Source organism: Phalacrocorax carbo, chromosome 2 (assembly GCF_963921805.1).
Source record: "Phalacrocorax carbo chromosome 2, bPhaCar2.1, whole genome shotgun sequence".
NCBI classification, from domain to species: domain Eukaryota; kingdom Metazoa; phylum Chordata; class Aves; order Suliformes; family Phalacrocoracidae; genus Phalacrocorax; species Phalacrocorax carbo.
Window position 1 is genome coordinate 53,193,749 of NC_087514.1, and position 26,333 is coordinate 53,220,081.

The 26,333-nt window shown below is 39.2% G+C and overlaps 1 protein-coding gene across 3 annotated transcripts in view; it reads right to left on the bottom strand.

The window, feature by feature from the left end:
- Positions 1-26,333, bottom strand: part of YES1 (YES proto-oncogene 1, Src family tyrosine kinase) — a 52,830-nt gene that overhangs the window by 16,033 nt on the left and 10,464 nt on the right. Inside the window, exons 2-3 of one of the 3 annotated variants that reach the window (XM_064442921.1) lie at positions 9,471-9,582; positions 1,978-2,250 (exon numbers count right to left, since the gene is read on the bottom strand). In XM_064442921.1, the coding sequence (XP_064298991.1) occupies positions 1,978-2,242 (265 nt within the window). In that variant the 5' untranslated portion in view covers positions 2,243-2,250; positions 9,471-9,582. Of the gene's footprint in view, positions 1-1,977; positions 2,251-9,470; positions 9,583-22,495; positions 22,710-26,333 lie in introns of all 3 variants that reach the window. The other 2 variants (XM_064442920.1, XM_064442919.1) reach the window with 2 other exon arrangements.

A 26,333-nucleotide genomic window follows, 5' to 3' on the forward strand; every position in this document is an offset into this window, starting at 1 on the left:
TCTGCTCTAGAGGAGTAAAGGACGGCTCAACTGTTTTCAGCCTCACTATAGGCCACAACGACAACCATATCATCCTCTTGTCAGACATCACTGATGGACTGGATAAGTACTACTGACACTTATGTCCTGTTTGACAAGCCCATCTATTCTGCTCTCCTGCGATACAAAGGGCCACAGAATGATCCAGTGTTTTATTCATCACAAATACAAAAAGCTTACAGCCAGATGAAGTTTGTCATCTTACTTGTTCACAAAAACAGCCAACTTGATTGATCTAAAAATCAGTACTGAATGTACCAAACAATTGCTGGCGCATTTTATTTATTTATTTACAAAGTGCATGTGTTTGCAGATAGGCTGGTTTTACAAAACGAGGAGAAATAACTACATACGCAATATCATTTTACCTGATCACAAAATGATGGGAGCGTTCACCCAAATAAGCCTGCCTGCTGGTAACTGAATTCACACTCATAAGATATTAGACTGTCTTTTAATGAAAAATCTCTTCTGTTGACTCTGGTCCAACATATAACATGCTTAACTACCAGCAGGAACAGGGACAGGCAAGTGACCCTTCTGGTCTCTGCAGCGAAGTATTTGTGGTACCTGGCGGGGGGCTACGTCCTTCATGTCTGGTAATACCCAGGAGTGCCTCCATGCACTGCTGGAGAATCCCATGTGAACAAAGAACCAGATCTAATAAGAAGAAATACACAGAGGTTCTCAGAGGAGATAAGCAAGATCAGCTTTCCTCAGTGGAGCCAGTGGATAAAAAGAAACACTGCCCTTATTTCATTTCTGCATATGTTCATCCAAAATGAGGATTCAGAGCTGACTCAAAAATTCTGAGACAGGATAGACGTTAATTTTAATTATTTGGTTTTTAATGAATTTCCCAAAAGGAAATATGAGGTAATCGTTACCTGACCAATTCATATTTGGTTTCCTGAATTGCTTAATGTCAAGGTCACAGTGGGTTTTCATGGATCTCAAATTTCCTGTGTTTAGAAGATTTTAAATGACACTATAATGGCATTTAAGCACTGTACTTGTGCCAACATTAGAGGTTTGTGGGAAAACTAGAAATAGGCTAATAAGGAATTATTTACTGTGTTTTTGAAGTGTCTGTGCAAAGTTTATTCTAGAATAAATTATTCTTTCCTCTCTCTGAAAAAAAGAATAAATTACAGCTCAAAAATACCCAGCAAAACTACTGAAATCAGCCATGTGCACAAAATAGATATTTTTTGCAATGAAGTTTTAAGATTTTTGATATAAAGGTGGTTTTAAAACATCAAATGTGCGTGTTGCTTTAAAAAGTTCTATCTTCAGAGGCTTTATATCTCAGCCCGGAAAGTCTCTGCACCTGGTAAATTCTGTTTTTACATTTTCAACTTTGGTTTTAATATGACCACCAACAATGAGAATTCTGCTCAATATGTTCATATAGTAAAGCACACGGAATATACTGCATATCCTGTTTAGCTTTATAAATGAACAGATTCAATGTTGCATTAATAAGTAACTTACAGCTAATCAAATAAGTCTGAAGAATCAGTTTAAAATACTAATTTCCTGAACTTGAAGTTTTTCGTTTTGCACCTCTCTCCAAAAGTTTAAAGCCATTATCACATGTGCATCTATCTCCAACAGCTTAGAACTTTTAACACAATTTTATCAACTATCGCCATTACTGCCTTTAGTAAGCCTTAAATTTCTCTGTGTTGTGATCGTAACCCAGCCCCCAAAAACAAGAGCCAAAACACCGAAGCCCCAGTCACTAGTGAGTATAAGCTGAATTATTATCTGAGCAGTAAGGATACTGAAAATCAGAGAAGTCCCTAACACACAATTTATTTTAAATTTGTCATTTATTTCTGTGTGGCAAGGGTATTTTTTTTTAATATGACTGTCAGCTTTAATAATAATAACAACAACCACCACAACAACAGCACTGTTTTATGTAACACTCACCTGTTAAAGTACTAGGATATGGACTTGGCACAACTGAAAATGAAGATGATGCTCCTCCAAAGGGTGTCATTCCTGAGGGCCCTCCAAAAGGAGTCATGGAATGACTATTAAAATTAACTGCTGATCCCTTTATTGACGGCGACTGTGTTGCTTGGCTGGAGTCTGATCCATAATGGCTGACATGGGAAATAACAGGTTCTGGAGTATTATCAGGTCTGTATTTCATGGCTGGACCTTTATCTTCTTTGCTTTTAATGCACCCCATGGCTGCTTCTGTGAGAATGAGAGGGAAAAAAAGAGTTCATCTCCATGTTGTGTCTTTTGATAGTTCACACAGAAGATTCCCCACAGGTCACCAAAAATGCTGGTTTATTACTGTTTAAGGAAACCAAAACAACCCCCAGCATTTGCTACCACGTGCAGACTTCAAACTCTGATGAAAAGGTGTTCTGGAAAAAAAAAATCTAAGCCATTCCCAGACTACAGGAGACCTAATTATTTTCCCTTACAACATCGCATACTAACAACACATTTGGATTATTCTTCATCCCTGTTCCTTTGTGGCCTGTAAATGGTAAAGAAGGAAAAAAAAGTGGAGGGGGGGAGGCGGGGAAGAGAGAATTGGGCAAAAGATGAAGAAAAGACACCAAAGACTTCTATAGCAGGATGGAAGGGTAAACAGATGTGACAAACCCAGAGTCAATTACACAAAGCAAATCCAAAGCAATTATATGAAGAGAATGAGTGGGATATTTCTGCTTTCTTTCTTAAGCACCTGTGCAGTAAGGTCCTGACCTGCTGGTGGTATTACAGCTAATCTTTAAAGATGTAGAGAGGTCTTCATCCATTGCCAGCCCCCCAAATACATCTCACAAACAAACCTGGGATATTCACGGCCACAGGATAGGGTTAAGCTCTAGAGTCTAACTAGAATTAGAAAAAAATTTAGAAGGGTAATTACAACATCCACAGTAGTTTAGAAACTGAACTGCACCTAGACAGGTGGCAATTTATAGCTCTGATGGCCCAAGACTGCCACCAACTCCCACTAAAGGCAGACTGTAGCACAGCTGTTTACCAGGGGACACCTATTAACTGCTGATGGAGGTAATCAGAGAGGAGACATGTCACCAGTGATTAAAATGACTGCGTCTTAAGAAGTCACCACCTGCCATTTATCAGGTGGTGACAACTGATAACAGGCATTTTCTGGCTTATCCCAGCTGAGAAACAAATCAGGAAGAAAACGGGAGCCTCTACTAAATGTAGCACTTGTCTGGCATGACAATTCCTGTATTCTGGGTGTGCGTGTGTTAAAAAGCTACTTTAACTTCAAAAGTAGAAATCTCCACAAAAATAGGAAATAAGCTGCTTCACATTTTCTAATGAATCAGTTAAAAATGAACAGCAGCAGTCTGAAAGTATTAAAAATAGGTCTTTTGATAACTACAACAGTTCCATGGACAGTGTTTCCCATTGTGTGTCTAACTCTTTTTTACTTTTCAATTCTGTCTTACCATGTTAACTATCAGACACAGAAATAAGGAACAAAGTAAATCTTACTAATCAAATACTGCCTTATTATAGTCACACTGAGAAAAAACTAATTCCCTCTGTATAACTAAGCATTACAATATTAAAGACACTATAATTTCCTCACGAACCGTGAATCAAAGTTCCTGGAAAGAAGGCCCATAGCTTGTGAAACACCGTATAAAATTTACTGCTCATAAAAATTTAAGAATATTCACCCTGTCAATTCCACCCCTAATGCTATCATGTCATACAATTACTGCTGCAGAAACAAGCAGCGACAAAGCCAAATAACTGCATTTTTACAAATCTCATCTGAGAATTTTACACAGAATAATAAATCATCACAAAAGCACACCTCATCCTTTTTCCTACTTCTGATATTATCGCCAACTTATTGATTGTCCACAAGTGTTAATAGAGCAAGACTCAAATACATGCATGAAGAATGTGTCTAAATACCTTACAAAAGATGCCTTCCGATCAACAGTAGAAAAGCCAGTTATTAATTCACGATACAAATCAAAACCCAATCACATCCTTTTAATTCTTCTACCACTGCAAACAGACACTGTAACTTGCACCACTTTTTTTGGGCCACGTGGCTGCCTATTGTGACTTCTTGCCTTATCCTCAGGCCTATTTCTTTGATTCTCTTTAAAAAACTGCAGTCAAAGTTTTCTGTTAGCACTGAATAATAGTGCAATCACCTTTGCAAAAATATCTTTGCTAATAAGCACTGATTCCCTGCCTTTGGTTGAAAGTTAAGCAGTTCAGAAGTCCAGCACATTACTTAAGTGAATAAAGTAGTCCAAAGAAGAAAGGTACCAACATTGGTATGATCAAGCGTAAATATTTTCCTCTGTTACTTCTGGGATTTGGTTAACTTGTAACAGGCTGATAAGACTTCAAGACTGAAAAAAAAAGTCAGAAGCCAATTTACCAATTCTAGTAAAACTGCTAGATTCTGCCCATGGTGTTGCTGGTTTGACCAAATGGCTGGTGACAAGGCTACCCTGTATCACCTGCTCACGCACTTATACTGTGGTTAGCAGCAAGAAGTTACCATTGGTATAATTGAGTCTGCAAAGAAAAGCCCTTACTGAAGACTGGAATTTATTCTAGAGACAGCCTCTCCCTGCTTCTCCCCTCCCCACCTACTTCACTGTTAAGGTAATCTTCTTTTGGGGGTTAAAGATATTAACAAGAGATTGAATCAGCACTTCAAAGCGAAAGACATTCAGAAATAAACAGACAAAAATTTAAAAGCTCTGCTTTTATAACTGCATACCCAGAAAACAAAATTAAGGAAGCAAATTTCTTAGCTTTTAAAAATCAAAAACATAGGTGGAACTTACTATAAAATATTGTGCATATATTTATGAGAAGAAATTACAGGAATGAGGGGAGAGAAAATAACATAAGCCAAGAGTGAGTAGTAAGGAAGAGAAAAATGATGTCCCACACTACGGGGAAAAAAAACCAATGACTTATTACTCTTTAGTCTTGTAATAAGTTACTGGATAAAGAAAAAAAAATCCCTAAGCAGCTGGTATGCAATGTTGGATTTGTTTATTCTGGTACTGTATTTGTTATTAAAAATGTATGTGACTGAAATAACTTACAACTGTTTTCATCACCCTTTGTCTGACCAGCAACAAAATCTTAAGGAATACATTTCTGTCATAAAATTCATGGCTCTCTTTCTGAAGCACTGAACTCTTTTTAGAAAGAGATGCAGATGATAAGTTCCTTTTTGCTCTGTAGAAGTCCACCTATTCAAAGAAATGCTGACCCAAGGTATGTTATTCACAAACCACTAATCCATTCCTATTAGTTAAATCATTTTAGATCAGACCGGTGTCTGAAGCAAACTACTCGAGTATCTTCAGCAGCTTGTCTTTCTTTGAAACAAATACTCTCCTCTTGGTTGTCATCAGCATGCCCACACATTTGGTGGGTTGGTTAGGAGTCAGGTCTGTAAGGAAACCATGTTTGGAAAGGTATCGACTAAAAGCACTGATGCTTTGTTCTGCTTTCTAGATGAAACCAATCCTGTGTTAGAATGTTTTCAAGAAGAAATGGAAGCTAAAATGATTACTGGAAGGACTGCTGAAGGTTAGCAGGATGCCTGCAAAAATCAATAGAAGAATGAGCGTACTCCAGGAAGTAGTCATCAAATGATATTTCAGTGACATCTAATTTGACTCAGGCTTTTTGGAGAATCATACAAAAGGCAAAAGTTCATTGTGGTTTAATACTCTACAAACACCTCAGAATGACAGAGGACCCTTAATAACTGCTCTGCCAAACAAGAGAGCTCCAAGAAAGTCAATACTGCCTTCGTATCTTCCCAACTCCGTTTCATAACAGTGCCAGATCACGAGGAAAGCTTTGTTCAACAACAGTTGAAAGGTGTTGCCAGTAAAGTCTTCATGGTTTGTTTTTTTTTCTGCTTTCCTTTCAGAAGGATGACCTACCAGCCCAAGGAGAAAAAAAAAAAAAAAAAAAAAGAGAGTTCTTCCTTAAGAAACTTCATATTCTAGGATACTGACAACATGTTCCCTCAGGGAGTCTGCAGCCTTGTCCGCCCACCCCAGAGAGGCGGGTGTCACAACGGAACCACTTATTCATCCCATGTGTCTTTGCTCCTTCCAGTCGATAGTTACAGAAGTTATCTACTCGTTGTTCCTTGAGTCACAGGATTCTTGGGTATGTTTCAAGAAAGGTCTCCTACTGGTGTGAAGGAAGATGCTAGAGCTTTCTTTGAAAGAGGTGATTTTAACACATCAGGTGAATAAACTGACAATCTGTTACAGCTATCTGCCTCAAAGTAAAGCAGTCTGCAGATGCCTCTAAACTCCAAATTAATGCCCCCGCCCACTCTACTCATCAGCACCAAGATTTTGAGGGCCAGAGATTAGCCTCTGAAATGCCAAAGACCAAAAGCCGGGAAAGCCTCATGTTTGTTTCACTTGCTGTCACTGATTTGATAACAAAAACCACGAAAAAACGAGGAGTTTCCTCTTGGGGCCAACGGGAGTTATTCTTCTGATCTCTCACTTGTTACAATTCAGCACTTCCTAAATGCCTTCTGGAGACTTCAGCATGACGTAAGGCTGTGAAGGACAGCCGCATGGAGCCATTCTGACATGCTGCAAAGGGAAAGACACTCTAGGGAGTTGTTCTCTTTTCAACCTCTAGAATAAACCGTGTACTATACCTGTACAAGAACTAATGCAAGAGGTAAGGCAAAACAAAAATCACTATGGGGAAGGGTGGACTGCAACATTTCTTTTTCCCATTCCTTTTGATTACTGAAATTGTTCATACAGCCTAAAAGATCACACAAGTAATTTTTCACAATGAAGATACAAGTTAGAAGAGCAAGCAAGTCAAATCTCTTTCCAGAAGGATAAAGCAAGACTGCAAATATCCTCCTGCCTTAAAAAAAACAAACAAAACCCCACCCCAAACCAAAAACAACCACCCCATGCTACCTAACATAAAAAAAAGAATTTTGAGGTTCACAAAATGCTACTGAAGACAAAAAATTCTATTGAATATTTCCACTTCTACTCCATCTTCACAGTGTTAGAAAAAAATTGTTTCTGTTCAGAAAAGAAGCACCTTCATTTCTCAAAAGTAAAACAAATGTCTTACAAAAAGATCCTCTTAACTTTCAACTAAAGCAATGATTTAAAGTTATTAAAATTTCATGCAATGATGAAGACAGGATATTCTGCGGAAAGTTCACTAATGGATCCATTAGCTGACAGCTGACTGTTTGCTCAAACATGTGCAGAGCTGACTCCATATGTCACTGGAGACATGCAACTTATACTGGCTTTTCATATACTAGGCAAACAACAGAGCATCCGCCAAACAGGTGGTTTCAGCTGGTGGTATCGAAAACTCATTTATTAGAAGTGACATAGACTGAAAGGAACAAAGACAACCAGAAAAGAGGCTAAAAACCCCTTTGGCCAATATTATAACATCCAACTAATTCACTTCACCTTTCAGAGGTCACTGCTTTGGTATGAAAATATGAGTGAGCTGCTTTTTTTGTGTACAAGGCAATCCACCATGTTTGTAAAGGAAAATACACTGAAGAACACGTGTGTTCTTTGCAGAGGATAAGTGATTTTTCAAAATTATGCCATTTTTATCATGTGATATAATTTATATTTTTACAAGCTGTCAAATTGCAACGTTTGCTTATTTTACTATGAAAAACCCATGGCATTTCAAAGAATGATGTTCTACTGGATTCAGTTTTATAATTAGCAATAACATTAGCATAACGAGACCTTAGACAGTCTGTATCATTATGCATTTAAAGTGCAACTGACATGACCTTGTAATTAATGATCTAATAAGGACCAAAAAGTGAAGATAAAGGAAGACGCATTAAAAAAAAAAAAAAGACACTGAAGCAAGGATTTAGGTTACTAGAATGTCAATGTTTACCACATATCTACGTGCAGTTCCATCCAGACAAATAACTCTAAAACAGCACTACTAGACTTTAGGTTGCCCATACACTAAAAAGTAAAGAAACAAAGAAACATTGTCTTCATTACTGACTAACGCAATCTGAAATTTTTGATCCTAATGTTTCTAAAGACAAAATCCTGCGTTCAATATGACCATACAAACATATTCAAGGAAAAATTCTGCATCTGCTGTGGTAATGCTTTTCATAGCATTTCCATAGATTTCATAGAAGCAGAACAAATCCCAGCTTGTTTGCTAATAAAGCTACAGCTAGCAAAACCAGTGTAGCAAACAGAGGATGCTGCACAGAGAGAGAAAACAATTAGTATAAAATTGCTTATCCAGTTGGGCATTTTGTATTTCAGGGTTAAAAGCTGTTTGAAATGCTACATATTTCTGTTCTAGCTCATGCTTTTTAAAGAAATCAGACTGTAAATTTGCATTAAATTAATGATTGAGACTGATACTTCTACTGGAGGAACTAGTTACCTGGCTGACAAGATCACTACAATGACTGTGCTCTGAGGGAATACAAGATCTCAAAACACTACCTGGAAAATTTTGATAATCAGGAATTGTGTAAAAAAGAATCAGGTCTCTCAAACTTTCATATCATTCCATGATTTCTTGACCCTTTTTTTGGAATGGAAGACATGAAGTTTGATGGAAGTGGGCTTCCTCTGAGGTTTGAATGACTTAGACATGGGAGACTTGCTCAGAAGTATCAGCCTTTGGGCACAATATCTATGAAGGAGACTGAGGAATTCCAATCCTCCAGTTTGAATGGTCTCAGACAAAGGCTTCTCTCCTGAAGAAATATCTACTGTCTTTGTTGGAACTAACAGGTAGGAGACAGCTGCCCCAGCAGGCCGTACAACCCTCATCCCAATGCACACCAGGCCCCACCATGCAACTGCAAGGTCCCACTGGATGCCAGGTTACAAAGTTGAAGGAAAAATTAATTACTGCAACAATAAGTTCTAATAAATAAAGTGGAATTAAGGATTATCAGTGAGGCAAAGTCAAGAGAGACGCGAGCACTCTTCAGTTTTCCCTCTCAGTCACATCTTCCTTCTATCTGGACCAAACATAGGATCTCCTCCCACTCACTGTGTATTGGGACAGCTGAATCTGCAGAGGCGGTCTTTAAAATGAAAGACAGGCAAAGGCTGCAGGAGCATATTGGAAAAAATTATCATGTCAGGGATGACACATGGCTGGCTCTGCAAAATACACACTTATAAAATTGTGTTTATTTATAATCAGAGTTTTGTCTACACTCTCTGTGACACTGTAGGCTTCCTTTGACCAGATGTTATATGCAAGCATAGCAAGAAAAGGTGGGGTTTCCAAACAAACTAGTAAGGTTCAGGGAAGACAGACTAGAGGGGGAAGAAAGCAAGGCTACTGTAATTTTGAAGACAATTCTAATCAAAGAAGATGTAGTTCAGTATACTGACTTCAACAGTGGCCTCTGCTTCTATCCAGGAGCTTCGCCTTCACCATCAGCCTGGGCACGGATTTGGACAACAAATAAGGTTTTCTCTTTGCAGAAGGACCAGCAGCAGATGCCTTGGAAGATGCGAGGTACAGGATGAGCATAGACTGAGACTTCCCCAACCCTCACCAATCTATAGCTCAGAAAGTGCACAGTCAGTTGGACACTAAGGACGCAGCTACACCAGAAGAATCCTAGAGGCATGACGTGGCTTATTAATTTAAACTAACGTAGCTATGTTGATGCAACATCTGCACAGGATTTGCATTCCCATATACGTATGTCTTTACTGGAATTGTTTTATACTTCCTGGTTTAAGTCAGAATAATATAATCTAAGAAAATAAAAATAGTTATTACTATAATGATGTAGATTTAAACATTGTAACTTTCTGTTCTAGACAAGGCTTCTGAAAGCCCACAGGAGGCAAGCATCACAGCCAAGACCTTGACTGAGATCTTCCAACTGCAACTGTAGTGGCCTGACGTTTAGTCTGATACACCTCAGCAAGGCTTCCTTGTTGAAGCTGTTGAAGCATCTGAGGCAGCACACTTCCATCATCGACCTCCTTGTCTTCCAGTTGCTCATAGGGGCAATCTCTGTTCAGCTGGAAGCTGCCTACCTTGTGCACAACAGAACAGAAAGCATGAAAGAAAGAAGATGCCGGGTGGAAAAAAACAAAAATTACCCAACACCCTACCCACAAAAGTAGGCACAAAGCCTAGCTGGGGATACTCTAGGTGGGGGCACCAGCCACAGGGAGCCACTTCTAGCTTCCACAGCACAGAAAATATTTATCAGATTTAAATGTTTAAAGTTCATGTTAAAAAATGTACCAATTGCTAAGTAGAACTTCTGTTTTAAGGAAGTTTGTTTTCAGGATCCATGCTGAATTTTCAGTGGGTTTTCAAGTATATTGTTCATATCCAGAAAGAGTAGAAAAAAAATTGTAGGTTTTTTTGTACATCCAGCAAAAAACCTGCTGACAAACCTAAGGCAGATGATGCAAAATGGGTACACAACACTGGTGAATTAATTGTCTTTACTCCAGCAGTCAAGAGCACAAGGGAGAGATTAACTAAAATATCAGAATTGCAAAAGCAATTTTATGTGCTGAAATACATCATACATATACATGAGACCTTTTTTAGAATTTAGACTTACAATGTCTAGCCATACAATGTCAAGCCTTTACTACACAAAGACATTTTCTCTGACAACAGATGATACCACAGACAAAACAACCAATATATTGTCTAGACAGCATTACTAGCAGCATTACTGCTGCTCCATTGTCTTGAACTTTAAAGTACATAGTCAGCAAATTAATGGAAGCAGAAAAGGACAATTCAGCTTTTTTTTTCAGTGTAATAGCTATTTTTATTAATTTGTAAATAATTACAATTATCTTAACAATTTAAAGCCTGATATATTCAAGAAGTCTGGCCAAAAGATTGTTTCAGATTACAATATGATGCATGTCATACTCTGTCAAAGATGTCTAGCCTATTTCATAAAGGATTTAGGAAATTATTTATAAATAGAAAGATTTTTTTTTTCTTTGAATCCCGTCTGGAAAACAACAAAAAGTATGCCTGGTATCACAGAACCTTTTTATACATTCAGTTCTCTATTTAAGTATATTATTTCTGAAAAAGATGCCTCTGAATTATTTAAAAAGCAACTTTTCAATATAGTTTACTAAAGTAAACCAATGTTCTGTTTTCTGGATCTCTCAGCAGGAAGCATGCAACTGCTTTCCCAGGGGATGTCTGCATTACAGAAGTGAAGTAAAACTTACATGGTACAAGAATTTGCAGCACTTTTGTTCTGAAGAATTCTATGAAAATTTAAGAAGTCATTTCTTTCAAAGTTCAACTACAAACTACATTTGGAAAAATGGACTACAAAATTTGCAAGCTCCCAGAAATTCAGAGACACTAAAACTCATATGAATTTATAGTATTTTTCATCTTCCCAACTGGGCATATGGCTGAAGTACCAGTTACATTTTAAGATGACAGAAGAATTCTATACCAGCAAGAATCCAGCTGCAACTTCATTTGGTCTCTGTTAGTCAACTTAGAAATATAAAGAAAGGAACAGTAACAGTAACTTAAAATATGAATTAAAAAAAAAGACTCTATAAGAAGCAACTGTTATATCCACCCAAATTATAGCACAGGAACACTGTTAGGGAGTCTCATGGAACTTCAATTAATTTGGTACGTGTTTGACAAACTGTTACTTTACACTTGCACATACCTGCTTTGTAGAGATGAACTTTCCCAGCTACTGTTTGCCAAATGTCACCCTAAGTTGAAACCAAATTCCCCCTTATTCTCAAGCTATTTTATCCGAATATAATTGACATGATTAGCATGTTAACAAAAATCAGTAATTAAAGTATTTAAGTTCAATTACTGGCAAAATGTTGCCACTCATTCATCTGAGGGCCACATACCCAGATCTCCTTCATCAATTAGTTCTCTGCTGAACAACAGGAATTTCAAGAAGCCAGCTGGAAAATATCAACCTTTGACTAAAACAAAAAGTAAAAGTATGTATAAACAATTACAACCACACATGTACACTGTTCTTCATGATTCAATAGCTTGTTTTCCTTTGTACATAAAAACCGAGTGAAAGTACAATTAAATTGCAAAGAAATTAAAAATTAAACAAAAAAAAGTAAGATGACACCTGCTAAATAATAACCTTATTAAAAGGGAATAGCTGGATGATTTTTTAACTAAACAAGAATTATTACCCTAATAACTATCATTACTGCTGTTATATTGCTTTCTATACTGACAGATATAATGGTGTTCATAGGCAGGAAGGAAAAATTATGTTAACTAGCTTGTCAGCCGTCTTGCACAATAGAGGCCATAGGGCTGCCCTGAATGAGTTTCTCTTTATCATTTTGAATGTATGCACATGCTCAAATTCATTCCAAGTGACCTGTTATGGAAAGTCCACCCACACTGGACAAGTCCTAAATTTTAAACACAATCAACCACGAAAAGTACATGCCTCACGTCCCATCTGAATTTAACGCCAACATCCTGCCAGCAATCTCGTTACACCTTTGCCTTGGAGCCCTACCAACACACCACTTCTGTCCCCTCTGTACCTAAGTCAATCACAGCTCTCTTTAACCTTCCCCTTGGCAAGACAGATGCAGTCCCACTAAACTCCAGTCTAGTAATTGGTCTTCCAGTCACTTCAACCACCTCGTTTCCTCCAAGGTTGCCCATTTTTTTCTGTGCCTCCCATTAACTGAGATCACCAGGAACAGTCATAATATCCCAGGTAAGGTGTATTTCTTAACCCTTCTTTCATAGAATGACAGAATTGTTTGGGTTGGAAGGAACCTTTAAAGATCATCTTGGTCCAGCCCCCATGGCCATGGGCAGGGACCTCTTTCACTGATCAGGTTGCTAGAAGTCCCATCCAACCTGACCTTGAACACTTCCAGTGATGTATAATCCACAGCTTCTGTGGGTAACATGTTCCAGGGTTTCACCACCCTCGCTGTAAAAAATTACCTTCCTTGTATCTAATGTAAATCTACCTTCTTTCAGTTTAAAACCATTACCCCTTGTCCTGTCACAAGAGGCCCTGCTAAAAAGTCTCCATCTTTCTTATAAGCTCCCTTTAAATATTGACAGGCCACAATAAGGTCTCCCTGGAGCCTTCTCTTCTCCAGGCTGAACCACCCCAACACTCTCAGCCTTTCTTCAAAGGAGAGGTGTTCCACCCCTCTGACCATTTTTGTGGCCCTCCTCTGGACCTGCTCTAACATGTCCATGTCTCTCTTGTACTGGGGACCCCAGAGCTGGACACAGCACTCCAAGTGGGCTCTCTCAAGAACACAGCAGATGGAAAGGATCACCTCCCTCAACATGCTTCTTTTGATGTGGCCCAGGATAAAGTTGGTGATAGGGCCAGCAAGCGCACATTGCTGTCTCAGGTCCAGCTTTTCATCCACCAGTACCCCCAAGTCCTTCCCTACAGGGCTGCTCTCAGTCCACTCATACCCAGATCTGTACTGATACTGGGAATTGCCCTGACCCAGGTGCAGGACCTTGCACTTGACCTTGTTGAACTTGATGATGTTTACACGGGCCCGTTTGAGACTCCAGCATTTATTCTGGCAGCAGCCACTGTCCCTTATGATTCTCAGGTCTTTTTCAGTACTGCCTTCGAACAGAAATTTCCACATCCTGAAAGCATGGCCCACATCCTTCTTCCTAGAAGTACAATAATATATTTTGCTGTATTAAACAGGCATGACTCTCAACTAATCCTGATTACTCCAATCATAGAGCTGCAAGATAAATTTGGAGGGAAAAAAAACCCAAAAGTGTCGCTCATCTGAAAACAGGCAACAAGACGCAGCAGACGCCTCACCAGTACCCTATGCAGGGCTTCTTACACTTCTCTCCAATACTCCATTGCCCCGTTCATCATCTACCCTACGACCACCTGGCATTACGTTTTGCAACGTGCACAGAGCTCAGCCACACAGCAACTCTACCTTTCAAGCTCATCTGCTTCTGCAGAAGCAAGACATTTCTGCTGCATATCAGCAAGCACACCTCAGAAGGAAAGCACCCACTTTCCCCTCGTCTCGGGAGGCTCATTTGTAGCTTACAGTCACTTACCCTAGGCCACGGTTGGCTCCTGTAAAGTAGGTGTATCCTCTACCTTCAAAAATTTTATTCCAAATGTGGGCATTTTGCTAGTGATTTTGTGAGCCTGCTACCAAAAAAAAATTTTAATCCTTTGCTTTCAAAACCACTTTCCCTCACATTCATGTTGTTTCATTTGCCTGAGGAATCAAAATGCTCAACTCTTCCCAGCTCCAGACTAGCAATTAGAGTGACATGTATGGAGCATACCAAGCCTGCAATGATGGCATGCAATGGAAAACCACATAGTGTTCACTTCTCATTCCTTGTTGGTTTTCCTCTAGACTCATCTGCTGATTTTTCCTCTACCACTTAAAACTGTTGAAAGGGCTTTAGACACAGTTCATAGAAGCATTTCTGAAAAAGATGTCAAAGAAAAGACAAACTTTTCCTGAGGGTGTTCTTATTCGATGGAGTGAAATAAAGGAGAACCACCTCAGCATGTCTTGTGATGGGGAGGTTTATCAAAATACAGCTCAAAAAAATTGTGAAGTCTTCAGACACCTTCTAAGGATCCATTAAAGATGACATCAGTTTTCTGTTGATCTTTTTAAAACATTTTCCATATTAGGCAATGGCCTTCCCTCTAATTTAACATTCTCCAGCTCAAATTACTGCCTACCATGCAGGCAACACAATCCAAGCGTGAACTAGCCAGCAGCATGTAGAATAATACATTATCAGTCACTGCTTTCTGAAGATGTGGAAAGTGAACACAACTGATAACTTCAATAAGTTAGCCACTCTAGAGGACAGTAAATAAAACAGGAATAGATGAGAGAAGGGTGTCAAGAGGATAATGAAGAGATACTAGGGCAACAATTACAGTGCTATGAGTTCTCTTCAGAAAAGAAACAGAATATTAGTAATCAAAAAAAAAACCAAAGAAAAGAGCAATAGAAGATAGTTTGGGCATATTTCATGTAGACTAATACCATTAACCTACAACAGGGTACACCACAGCAAAAAGACATCCTTCAGTTTTTATTGATAGATTCAGATAATGCTCTTCTTAATAGGTAAGTAAAATGCCTTGGCCATTTTGTGTTCTCAATCATTCTGTTGCCTTGTTTTCGGGGGGCACAATGTGTATTTAAAAATTCTCTTCAGGCTAAATAACTACTGTTTAGCAGCAAATTTTCTTGTTCCTAACAAGCAAGCAGAGCTTTTAGCAATACTCTTTTGACTCCACAAGTACTGCCAGAAGGAAGGACAATTTCCATTTTAATTAAATATTAAAGGTAGAAACACTGAAAGGTGGGGGAAAGATATTAGGGATTCAGTAGAAGTGTGCACGTCAAGAAACTTACTCCCCGGTAACTTCCATGAGTTATTTAAATTCTGGTCACAGGTCAGAAGGATTTAAGTTATGAGTAATGATGAAGGAAACAACAAATTAACAGTATTTAAAAAGAATTAATACTGCCTAAGACAGAAACATTGCAGTGGCAGAGCTTGCTTATCTTCAGAAATAAGCAGCATGCTTAAAAGAGCTGAAATATGTACCTTGCTGCAGATTTTACAAGCTCCAGCTAAAAATGTCAATAAAATCAAGTATTTATTGTATTTTTAAAATTTGTTTTCAAACATTTTAAATAATTCTATTTTATCGTCTTCCCATAAAACAAGAGAAAATGAAGAAAGCTTTGTTCTATGTCTCTCCTGGAGGGTGGCGGAAAGGTATTTTAAGTCCTTTTATGTGGTTTTCTTATTAATTTCAGTGTTCTGGTTCTTCTCATACTGATCTAAACCAATGGTTTATAAAATACATAAAATCTCATATTTTTTTCACTTCTCATAAGCTTAAATAGGAGGCTCTGAGACAAAGTTAGAGGTGTTTCTTATCCAGTAGAAATAGGATTTTTTTTTGCTAAGCCTCAAATCTTCTAAACTTAAAAAAAAAATGCCTTAAGTCCTCACCAGTTTAATGCTTCTAAATGTCATCTTTCAAGCAAGAAGCAATATAATGCTATCATCCCACAGGTTAGCTTTAAGAATCGATTTTGCATATTTTTAAACACTGTCTTCTAGACTAAACACAAAATGAATCTGCTGAAAAACAGGTTCTGCTGTTTGGAGCAATTTGTGGACTGCTCACTGCCAGAATCCACTGCCACTCACAAAGAATGATACCAGGAGTGATAACCCCGAGGCTGAGCGGTATCAGTAGACATAAACACCTGTACCTTCAGCCACCAGGAGTGGCATGGTTCACTGGTGACTGGTCTAAAGACAGGTAAGATCTCCACAATACAGCACTAAACCCCAAACACACAGTAAGAAAAAAGGAAAAACCAGAAGGGAATAATGTCCTTGGAACAGTCTACAGGGAAGGAGTAGGTAGCACTTCATCTTTCTACCAAATACTGGTTGTAACTCAACGTGAAGAAGGGATATTGTCCCCAAGCAAAGTCTTACTCAATATCAAGTGGAGAGCTCAGCGATTGCTCCTTATCACACAAACTGCAGGTTTGCATTTCCTGCTCAGACAACACCTAGCATTAAATCGCCAGACTAAGGATGGAGAGAATTATCCAGCCATTCCCAAGTGGTAGAGGCTACTGGGCTTTTTATGTCCCCTCTTACAGGGAAGGCATTTTTTCTCTAGGAGTGCCTGACAATTCCTTTTTGACAAATGCTCTGCTAGTGTTAAGGAAGGACTGGTGATGTGCTTCATCTGTCCTCCTATCTTCCTGTAGCATGTCTTAGCTGTGACTTCTGACTTTTGCTATTTTTATTAAAGAGAACTGTTTTACATCCTTGTCAGTACAAGAAAGGAGTCCATACAATATCTTCAAAGCACCCAGTTCTCCCAGTTAGAAACCCCAATAACCCTTCAGTTCCAAGCTTCCAACCAGTGATTTCCCCTAAGCTCCTAGCGAGGAACTCCTCTTCCCCTATGTTTGTATCTGGTGGAGGAAAATGTTTGAAGAATACAGGTTTCTATGACATACCTAACCTGAAAAGTTGTTGCAAGTTATTTTCTAATCCCAAACTATTTTTCTAGAATATTCAGGCTGATGTAGGAAATAAAAAGAAATATTCACTTTAAGGTAAAAAAAAACCAAACCAACAAACTTGACAGAGATCCATCAGCCTTTGATATATAACTGAACATAAGTACAATTAATAGGATAGAAAAATAGAAGTGGTACAATAGCAATGAGATTGTAATAACTTCTTATTTTTGGTTCAAGTATAAGGATGGAGTCTGATGACAGGATGCGATCGGTGTGATAAAGAAGATAAAGTTGCCACAAATTATGACATAAAAAGCAGAGTTCCCAGACAGAAATCAAGACTTCTGACAGGAAAAAAGAAGGGGGAGGGGGTGGAAATGAAGAGTTTTCAAGCATGGCAAAGTGAGCGACCATGGCACAGCATAAAAAGTACTTAAAAAGGATACCAGCCATTCCAAGTGTCTGCTCCAGACAAACAGAAACAAAAATTAAGGAAGGTATCTGCACTGCATACCTTTTGGTCCTGAAAATTTGAAGGCTGGATCACCTCACACAGGCTTCCTGTACAATCAGTGGAGAGATATAGGCTTCTCTAGAGCAGCACTGATTTTAAGGACATGTAAATATTTTAATTTTTTTTTTCATCCCTAACATTTAACAGAAAGAAAATTGTGTTATATGCCCTTCATATGTATTATATGGTCTTCTCATTACACTAATCCCTGTCATCATCCCTCCCCTTCCCCCCCTCCCCCCAAATCAAACCAGTTGGCAACAAGACAAGCCAGATAGCCTTGCAGAGCTAGATGCTTAGAAATCAGGCAAAGTGAATATACCCTACTTGTTAAGTTTCAAATCTGCCATAAAAGCAGAGCAGCTTCAAATGACACAAAAAATGGAACAGGCTACAGAGTGATGATTTTAAATATCTGAATCCTAATTCATGGAAGAAAACAAACGACTGCTACTCAGTTGCTGTGCCAGTCAAGCTAGTGTCCTTTTAAATAATTTCCTAGTTTAAACTAATGACATTTATATTCAGTAATGGACTTCAGGTGGAATTCATCTTCCAAATTTAGCCATCCATCTGGGGGTGAGATGAATCATACAGTGAAAGTGCTTATTTCTCTCCACTGACTATAAAGGGAGCCTACAGAACTAGCTCACATAGAGGCAGTCAAATCTGGCGTTCACCAACCTGTCTCCTGATAGCTAATGCTCAAGTTTACATTGTATACCATGCCTAATGGTCATCTTCTATGGCAGTATCAAAAACTTAGGCTAGAAATGTTTCCTTTCAACAAGGTGAGAAGCAACACTGCCCTAAATTAGCATCTGGAATTAGATCAAGTTGTATGTAAACATTAGCAGTCACTATTTTCCCTTTGCACAACAGTTAGAGGTCTGTGGAAAACTAAGCACATCTTTCGGATAAACCGCCTACATATCTGACATCTTTGTACAAATTTTAACACCTGTTGAATAGGAAAGGACTATTTTAAAATAATGCAACCACATTTAGCAAGATCTCCAGAAGCCCATATACTCATAAAATGATGCATAGCTGGATGAAAATATATTACTAAGTCTACTAATTGCCTAAATTCAGCCTAAACTTTAAGAATGTTTCTATAGAAAGAGGGGACTTATGATTCAAAAATCAGTGACACAGTAAATCATACTACTAAATCAAAATAAGCTATTAAGATTGAACCAAACAGTAAAAATCTGTGACTGCGCAGCTGCCACCTTAACAAAAGGAAAAGAGTAGCTATATTAAACAGCAGCCTCTTGGTTCAAATAGCATGAATCTCCTCAAATGCAGTATTTCTGTCCAGCACAAAGTCCTCTTAATATTACTTCTCCATTTACAACTAGAGAGGTCCCTTGATTATGTCAATAGTCACTACAGACAAAGAAGTATATATTTATCGATAAGCTGGTCACATACAACAGAGATATAGGGGTTAGCATGTCTCAGGGAAGGAAGTGCAACACAAAATCACCGCAAAGGAGTCTGAAGGGAGAGCAGAAATAACCAGCCTACAGACAGCCCAGACCATACCTTTGTTCGATCAATACCCTCTCAAAAACGCCTCTTCCTTAAAACACCTCTTTCCCTAAAGGGCCTCTATCGTGTGAGGAGTGCATGGTAGAAACATCATTGGAAGTGCATTCATTACATTACCAAAAAAGTACCATGCAGCAGTAAGAGGACAAAGTCATAGGAAATAAAGCCAACTGACATGTACCTGCAGACCTAACCCTGCCCTGGACATGACCCTTGCTTCATGGAGATTTTATATTTTGGTGGCAGATACAAGGTCACACAAAGAGAATAATATGTAGCCAGTTGCCCTAAACCACTACCTAAATAAGTTAACACTCCGTTTTGGGCCAAAGTTTGAGTCCTACTGGTAGAAAGGACTGTGGAAAACAAGAGAAATTAGTGGGGGGAAAAGAGGGGGAGGGGGCAGGCTTAACAACAAAGAAATGGCTGTACCAAGAATGACCCAAAGGTCCATGGCCATTCAAATACCCTCTCACTAAAAGCAGCTAATAATAGATACCAAGTGAAGCGTGTAAGAACACAAGAAATATAGTAGCACTTCCCCAGAATAGTCCAAGCCCCCAACCGTTTGCAGAAGCAGGATTTCCTGAACAAGAATAGGTATTTGCATTTGGTGATTCTTCTTCCATGAAACGGCAGTTTCCCTCTGCCCTGATGTAATGTTTAGCCTCCTTAAATTCCTGAGGCAAGAAATTCTATAGCTTAATTACACGTTCTGCTGAGAACCACCTCCTTTTGTCTGTTTTCAATTCATCAGCTGCTAGTTTCATTAGATACCTCTTAGTGTGCAGGCACTAAAAAAAGACAGTGAACACTCCCTATTTGTGTCCCGTTGGCTACCGAACACTTTACAGGATTCGGTCACATAATTTTTTGTTGCCATTTCTACCGCAATGAATTCATTCTGCTCTTCTTACAGGAATTTTTTAATATTTGCTCTTCCTTAAAACTTCAACTAAACTCCTTTTGAGAAAGTGACAGGGTGAGGGGTGAGGAGGCAGAACTATAATAATTCAATTGATAAAATTCTTTTTCAAACAGTATAATAATTTTTCTCCCTTTCTTTCCTAACCATTTCTAGTGGCAGTAGTCAGCTCTGAGCTCATCTTTTGAGATGTGAAGGTAAGCTTGCTCCTCCCCACCTTCAAATATACCACATGAAGCTATTCATGGGAAATTTCACCTGCCATTTTAATGTTTGGTTGCTGAGCACTGTCAGTGCCGGCGCTTACAAGGACAAGCAAGTCCTTGTGCAATGCTAGGGCCTGCCTTTGCACCTACTACCCACCAGTAAAGTCTGAGAGTTCACTTATCCTCTATATCCTTTATGAACTTGAAAATTCTCCATTAACACAACCCTGGAGAATTGTTACCCAGGACCCCTCTCTAGCCTATTTACTTCAATTCTCCATTTCTTATATTTTAGTAATTAATTTAACCACATAAAGTCCTTTTCCCCTATCCTAGGGCTGCTTAGTTTCTTCAAAATTCTTTGGTGGGGGTCTTGTCAAATGCCCTTTGGAAATCCAAGTAAACTGTTTCTGTCAGATCTTACTTATTCATGTGCTTGCCTTCAAAAGACCTCCAGAGAGTTTGCAAAACATGACATCCCTTTATAACAGGGTCTGAACTCTTCCTCAATATATCATATTTATCTATGTTGTCTTTATTATTTTGACTGATTTACTTAGTACAGTTGTCCAGCTTACTGATCTGCAGTTCCCCGGATCTCTACTGAAGCCTTTTTAAAAAAAAAAAAAAAAAATCAATGTCATGCAGATTAAGACATTACAGATCATACATAAATAAATGTATATCTTAACTAGATGTTGTATTTGTTGCTTACTGTCTACAGTACAATGATCCTCGCTTGCTTGCCATCTGGAAAGCTGTACTTCCAAGTGCACCAGCAAGCCTCTCTAGTGACATGAGTGTTGGGGTTTTTCTTCCTTAGAAAGTTTAAGCAGTATTTTTGGAAGATCAGTACATGATAAAGGCTTACTGTAACAGTAATACTACAAACATTTAGCTGCATCAAAAGAACTCTCTTATCTTTCCAGCCTGTAAATGATAGTTGCACAAATACGTGCTCCTGTGCAGTAGCATCCATTCAACAATTTAATAGCTGTCCTAATTACCAGAAAACACAAATGAGCTTGTGAAAACACAGTTATTCAGTTGCAAATGAGATATTGTTCAAAGGGAAGTATAACTTTTAATGTCTTGCTAAAAGACTGGAATTGAGAACTTCTGCAGAAATTACAATGAACAACCAGGCAACTTGAGGCAAGGACTAAACCAAGCCAATTTTCAATATACACAAGTATTTTTATCCTCACCAATTGTGTGAAATTGCAGTTTTGTTTCACAAGGTTTCTAAGCGCCCCCTAAATTTCAAGTCCAAGTTCACCCAATTTTTTTCAGCATAGTCATGACTGTCATCTAATTTTCTATTCACAGGCCCAAAGACAAAGACTTGAAAATGAACAAGTCCCATCTTAATAAACTGATCAGGGGCCCTTCTGTGATGCAAGCTCAAATGCTAGGTTTCATTGTGACCATATTTCTATTTGTAATCTGTTGTTAAACATAATAGCATGTTTAAATTAAACTGTTTGTTGCATTTAAATGTAAATCTGCTGCAGTTAAATGCAACTGTTTCTGCTCCTTTTTCACCTCTGTATTTTGTATTAGTCTAACAGAAGTTTGTGGCTCTAACACCAACAGAACAGCAGCATGGATTCATTGGTTCAGTATATTTAGTCAAATATAGGCAGAAAACCAAAACCAACACCTTATCACCATCAGTGAAGAGACCATTGGAGCAAGCGTAGCATTCACATTCTAAGTTTTTGCAGTGTTAAGAAAGACAAAAAAAAATATTACATTATCACAGATGTTGAAAAACAACCTTTCAAAATATGAAATTAAAACATGTCCTTGATTTAAAAAGCCTCTGGTGCTGCTCAGCCTGCCAGGCAGCAGAGAAGTTAACTGTATCCAGCTCCTCACCACCACTGCCATGGGGGTAGGGAGAGGACACAACAGACAATAAAGCCATATACAGACTTGATATTAATAGCAGAAAGCAAAGAAACCCAAGAGAACAATGCAGTTGCAAAGAGTTATCTCCCCTCTTCCCAAGTTGTCCTGAGAAAGCTGGTAGAAACAAAACCCCAAAAATTTGGCTGCCAAAACAAACAAAAATATTCTGCCTTTCAACACCTGTGTTTTCTTTCATTTCAACTACCCCACTTACTGTTGTGGCCCTCTTAAATCCTTTCATGAAAAAAAATCACAGAACAGCTGAAGCTGGAAGGGACTTCTGGAGGTCATCTACTCCAACTGCCCTGCTCAAAGCCATGTCAACAACAGCAAGTTGCTCAGGGCTGTGTCCAGCTGGGTTTTGAGTTATCACCAAGGTCAGAGACTCCACAACTTTTTTGGACCACCTGTTCCAGTGCTCCATCACCCTTAAAAAAAAAAAAAAAACCACAAAACTTGCAATTTTTTCTTACGTTTAAATAGAATTTCCTGGTTTGCAATTTGTGTCCATTGCCTCTTGTCCTGTCACTGGACACTACTGTGAGGAGCCTGGCCCTGTCTCTTTATTCCACCCCATCAGCTATTTATACACATAATATTCCGCTAAGCCTTCCTTCTCTTCTCCAAGCTAAGCAACTTCAGCTCTCTCAGGTTCTCCTCATAGAAGAGAAGCTCCAGGACCTTAGTCATCTTAGTGGCCCTTTGTTGGACTCACTCTCTCCACTATGCCTACTTCTCACTTGTACTGGGGAGCCCAGAAGCAGACATAGCACTCCTGGTATGGCCTCACCAGTACTGAGTAGAGTGGAAGGATCACCTCCTCGACCTACCCGTAACTCTTTTCCTAATGCATCCAGGACACCACTGGCCTTCTTTGCTGCAAGGGCACATTACCGGATTATGTACATCTTTTCCACCAGGACCCCCTGGGTCCTTTTCTGCCAAGATGCTTTCCAGCCAGGCAGCCCCCAGCATGTACTGGTGCTTGGGGTTGTTTCTCCTCAGGGGCAAGACTCAGCATTTCCCTTTACTGAGTGTCATCAGGTTCGTGTCAGCTCAAGCCTCTGGTCTGTTGATGTCTCTCTGGATGGCAGCACAACCCTCTGGTCTATCAACCACTCCCCACAGTTTTGTATCCTCTGTAAACTTGCTGAGGGCGCACCTCTGTGTGACCACCTAGGTTAGCAACAAAGGTGTTAAGCAGGACTGCTGCTGGGGTACATCAGTAGTGACTGGCCTCCAGCTAGACTTTGTGCCACTGATCAGTCATAGAATCATAGAATTGTTAAGGTTGGAAAAGACCCTTAAGATCGTCGAGTCCCAACAGCTAACCTGCCACTGCCAAGTCCACCACTAAACCATATCCTCAAGCACCACATCTGCCCTTCTTTTAAGCACCTCCAGGGATGGAGACTCCACCACCTCCCTGGGCAGCCTGTTCCAGTGCTTAACAGCCCTTTTGGTGAAGAAGTTTTTCCTAATGTCCAACCTAAACTTCCCCTGGCGCAGCTTGAGGCCATTTGACAACCCTTTGAACCTGGCAGTTCAGCCAGTTTCCAGTCCCCCTCACTGTTCACTCACCTGCTGTGTACTTCATCAGATTGTCAATGAGGATGCTATGGGAGACCATGCTGAAAGCTTTAGTACTAAAGTCAAGATAAGCAACATCCACTGCTCTGCCATCATCCACCCAGCCAGTCGTCTCATGACAGAAGCTGGATTAAGCATGATTTCCCCTTCATAAATTCATACTGTGCTAACAACTCCCAATCACCTTCATATTTGGAAGTTATTCTAGCTCTTGTTCTTAATCTTTTCCAATCTAATTTTTTTCCTGACGTATACAATACACTTACTCATTAATAGCTGCATACCTACTAATTGGGATGTCCACAAAACAACTAACAATCTCATGGCACTGCTTAACAAACTACTTATTCCAGTCAGGCACTGAAATAACAATGCCTCTTTCTTCTCCACAAATGTATCTAAACTAGTAGCAATGTTAGTGCAGCTGTAATGGCCTAACGATCTCAGAGAAACAAGGAAAACGCCCTCCTCCGTGCCCCCAAATACACTCACTACCATCCGACCATCACTCCTGTAAGAATTTTTCTCCCTTTAAACTCAGCATTTTAACAGCATGCTTTCTACACATCTAGTTTAATTCCCATATTTTGTCAGGCACTTGACAGAAGTAGCTCCTTTTCTCAGATTTCCTGGCCTCCCTGAAACAGAGACATCAGGAATTTCAGGGAGCATCTTCTCCACGTGTTTTTTTCTTAAATTTTTTCACCTTCTCTCTTCCATTTGGAAGCGCAGTAAAGACATATCAGACCCCAAACTATGCTAAGAAAAGGGTTGTGCTTACACTTACTGGTGAAGAAAGAATGGTCAGCACCAAACCCTCTGCATTCAAGTGATGATGTACCTATAACGTAAGCATCCTTTCAACTTCCACTAAAAATGCATCAAAAATTCTGGCCAGCAAAGCAGTGATACAATTTTCTTAAATTCTGTCTGGTTCAAATGGATAATCCAGTAGCTGGTTTGGCTAAATGGTTGCTCAGCTCTGAAAGTCTTACAGTAATGGCAGGCTACAGTTGTGTTCTTATACTGTATTATACATCTGACAACATGTTTCAAACACGTGCTGTGGCATTAAACTGAATTGGAAGAGCAGATTACAACACAAATCCTGTCTTCTTTTACCAATTTAGTGATGTACTGCCAAAAAAGTCCATTTTAAAAGCCGTGTTGTACATTTGGCCAGGACACGTCCGCTGTAGTTCCGACAGACCAAGGACGATCGTCTGACAACGGTTTCTGGGGTACTAATGCTCTCTGAAGCCAAGTGGTTGACTAAAATATTTTAAACAAATTTGGACATCCTCCCAGTCAGATTATAACAATTTTCAGGCAGCTGAAGCCCTGGGCCAACACTAGTTGACAGCAGCCATTTAAAAACTCTTTCACACTTGTGCAAAGTTAAATCAACTTGGCACCCTCTCTGGTAGGCAATTGTCTCCTTAAAGTATGAGCACTATTCATCCAAGTGAATTGCTGCATTAAGGGGACAGTTGGCTGGCATGGGGAGGACGGGACTGATTGACAATGTGCCTTAGTCACAAAGAAGTTGCAGCAAGAGTTTCTGAAAACTAAAAAGCAGTTAAGTCTGTGAATAGATGAAGCTAGCTGAAGACAACAGAAGTACAGGATGTTTCCAGGAAGATGCTGGTGGCTCAGTAAGCTTCCTAACTATGACTAATCTTAAAGTGTCTTGTTTTGTAAATTTAGCACCTCAAGTGTTTCAGAGAATTTCAGTTTACTACTTAAACCCTTAACACCAGCTAAATATTGCAGCAGCAGTTATTTGTGGATTCTTTTTTTTTTTGCAGACCTACATATATTAAACAGCTAAGAGGATCTGCATTCTTCCCAGGGAGGGGGTTTTATTTCACATGAGATGTTAATATAGAAACACAGAGCAGTATGTAAGGACTCATTCTCAAAGTATTCTAAGATTACAATGTTCCAGCCCCCCTTCCCTTTGAGAAACTTCAAAGGGAAAGTACAAGAAAGCCATACAGTGCTTAGGTCAAAATAATCACACGGACTGTTGAATAAATTCATGATCCCAACAGACACCAGAAGCACTGAAAGAAAAACTTGATACGCAAGAGTGACAAACGATACGTTTTAGAAGTACTGTAGCAGAGTATTACATCAGTAAGTGCTATAGTCGAGTTCATTTTTCAAATACTATCCCTCCATTGTTTGTGTACACAATACAGATACCTTTGTGCAAAGCATAAAGAAAGATGCCAAAGGTGCTACTGTCCACTGTGGAAGCCACTGGGATTACTCTGGATTCCACTGGCAAACACATGGGATAACATCCAGTCCAACTTTTGGTGTAAGTGAATTGCCCTCCTCCCACCTCAGCAAGACTACAGGAAGCGACTCGGGACGCCAGCCTGATGCTGCAAATACAAACAAAGCTCCCCAAACTCCACCCAACTAGTCACATAAAAGCCTGTTAAAGTTAAACA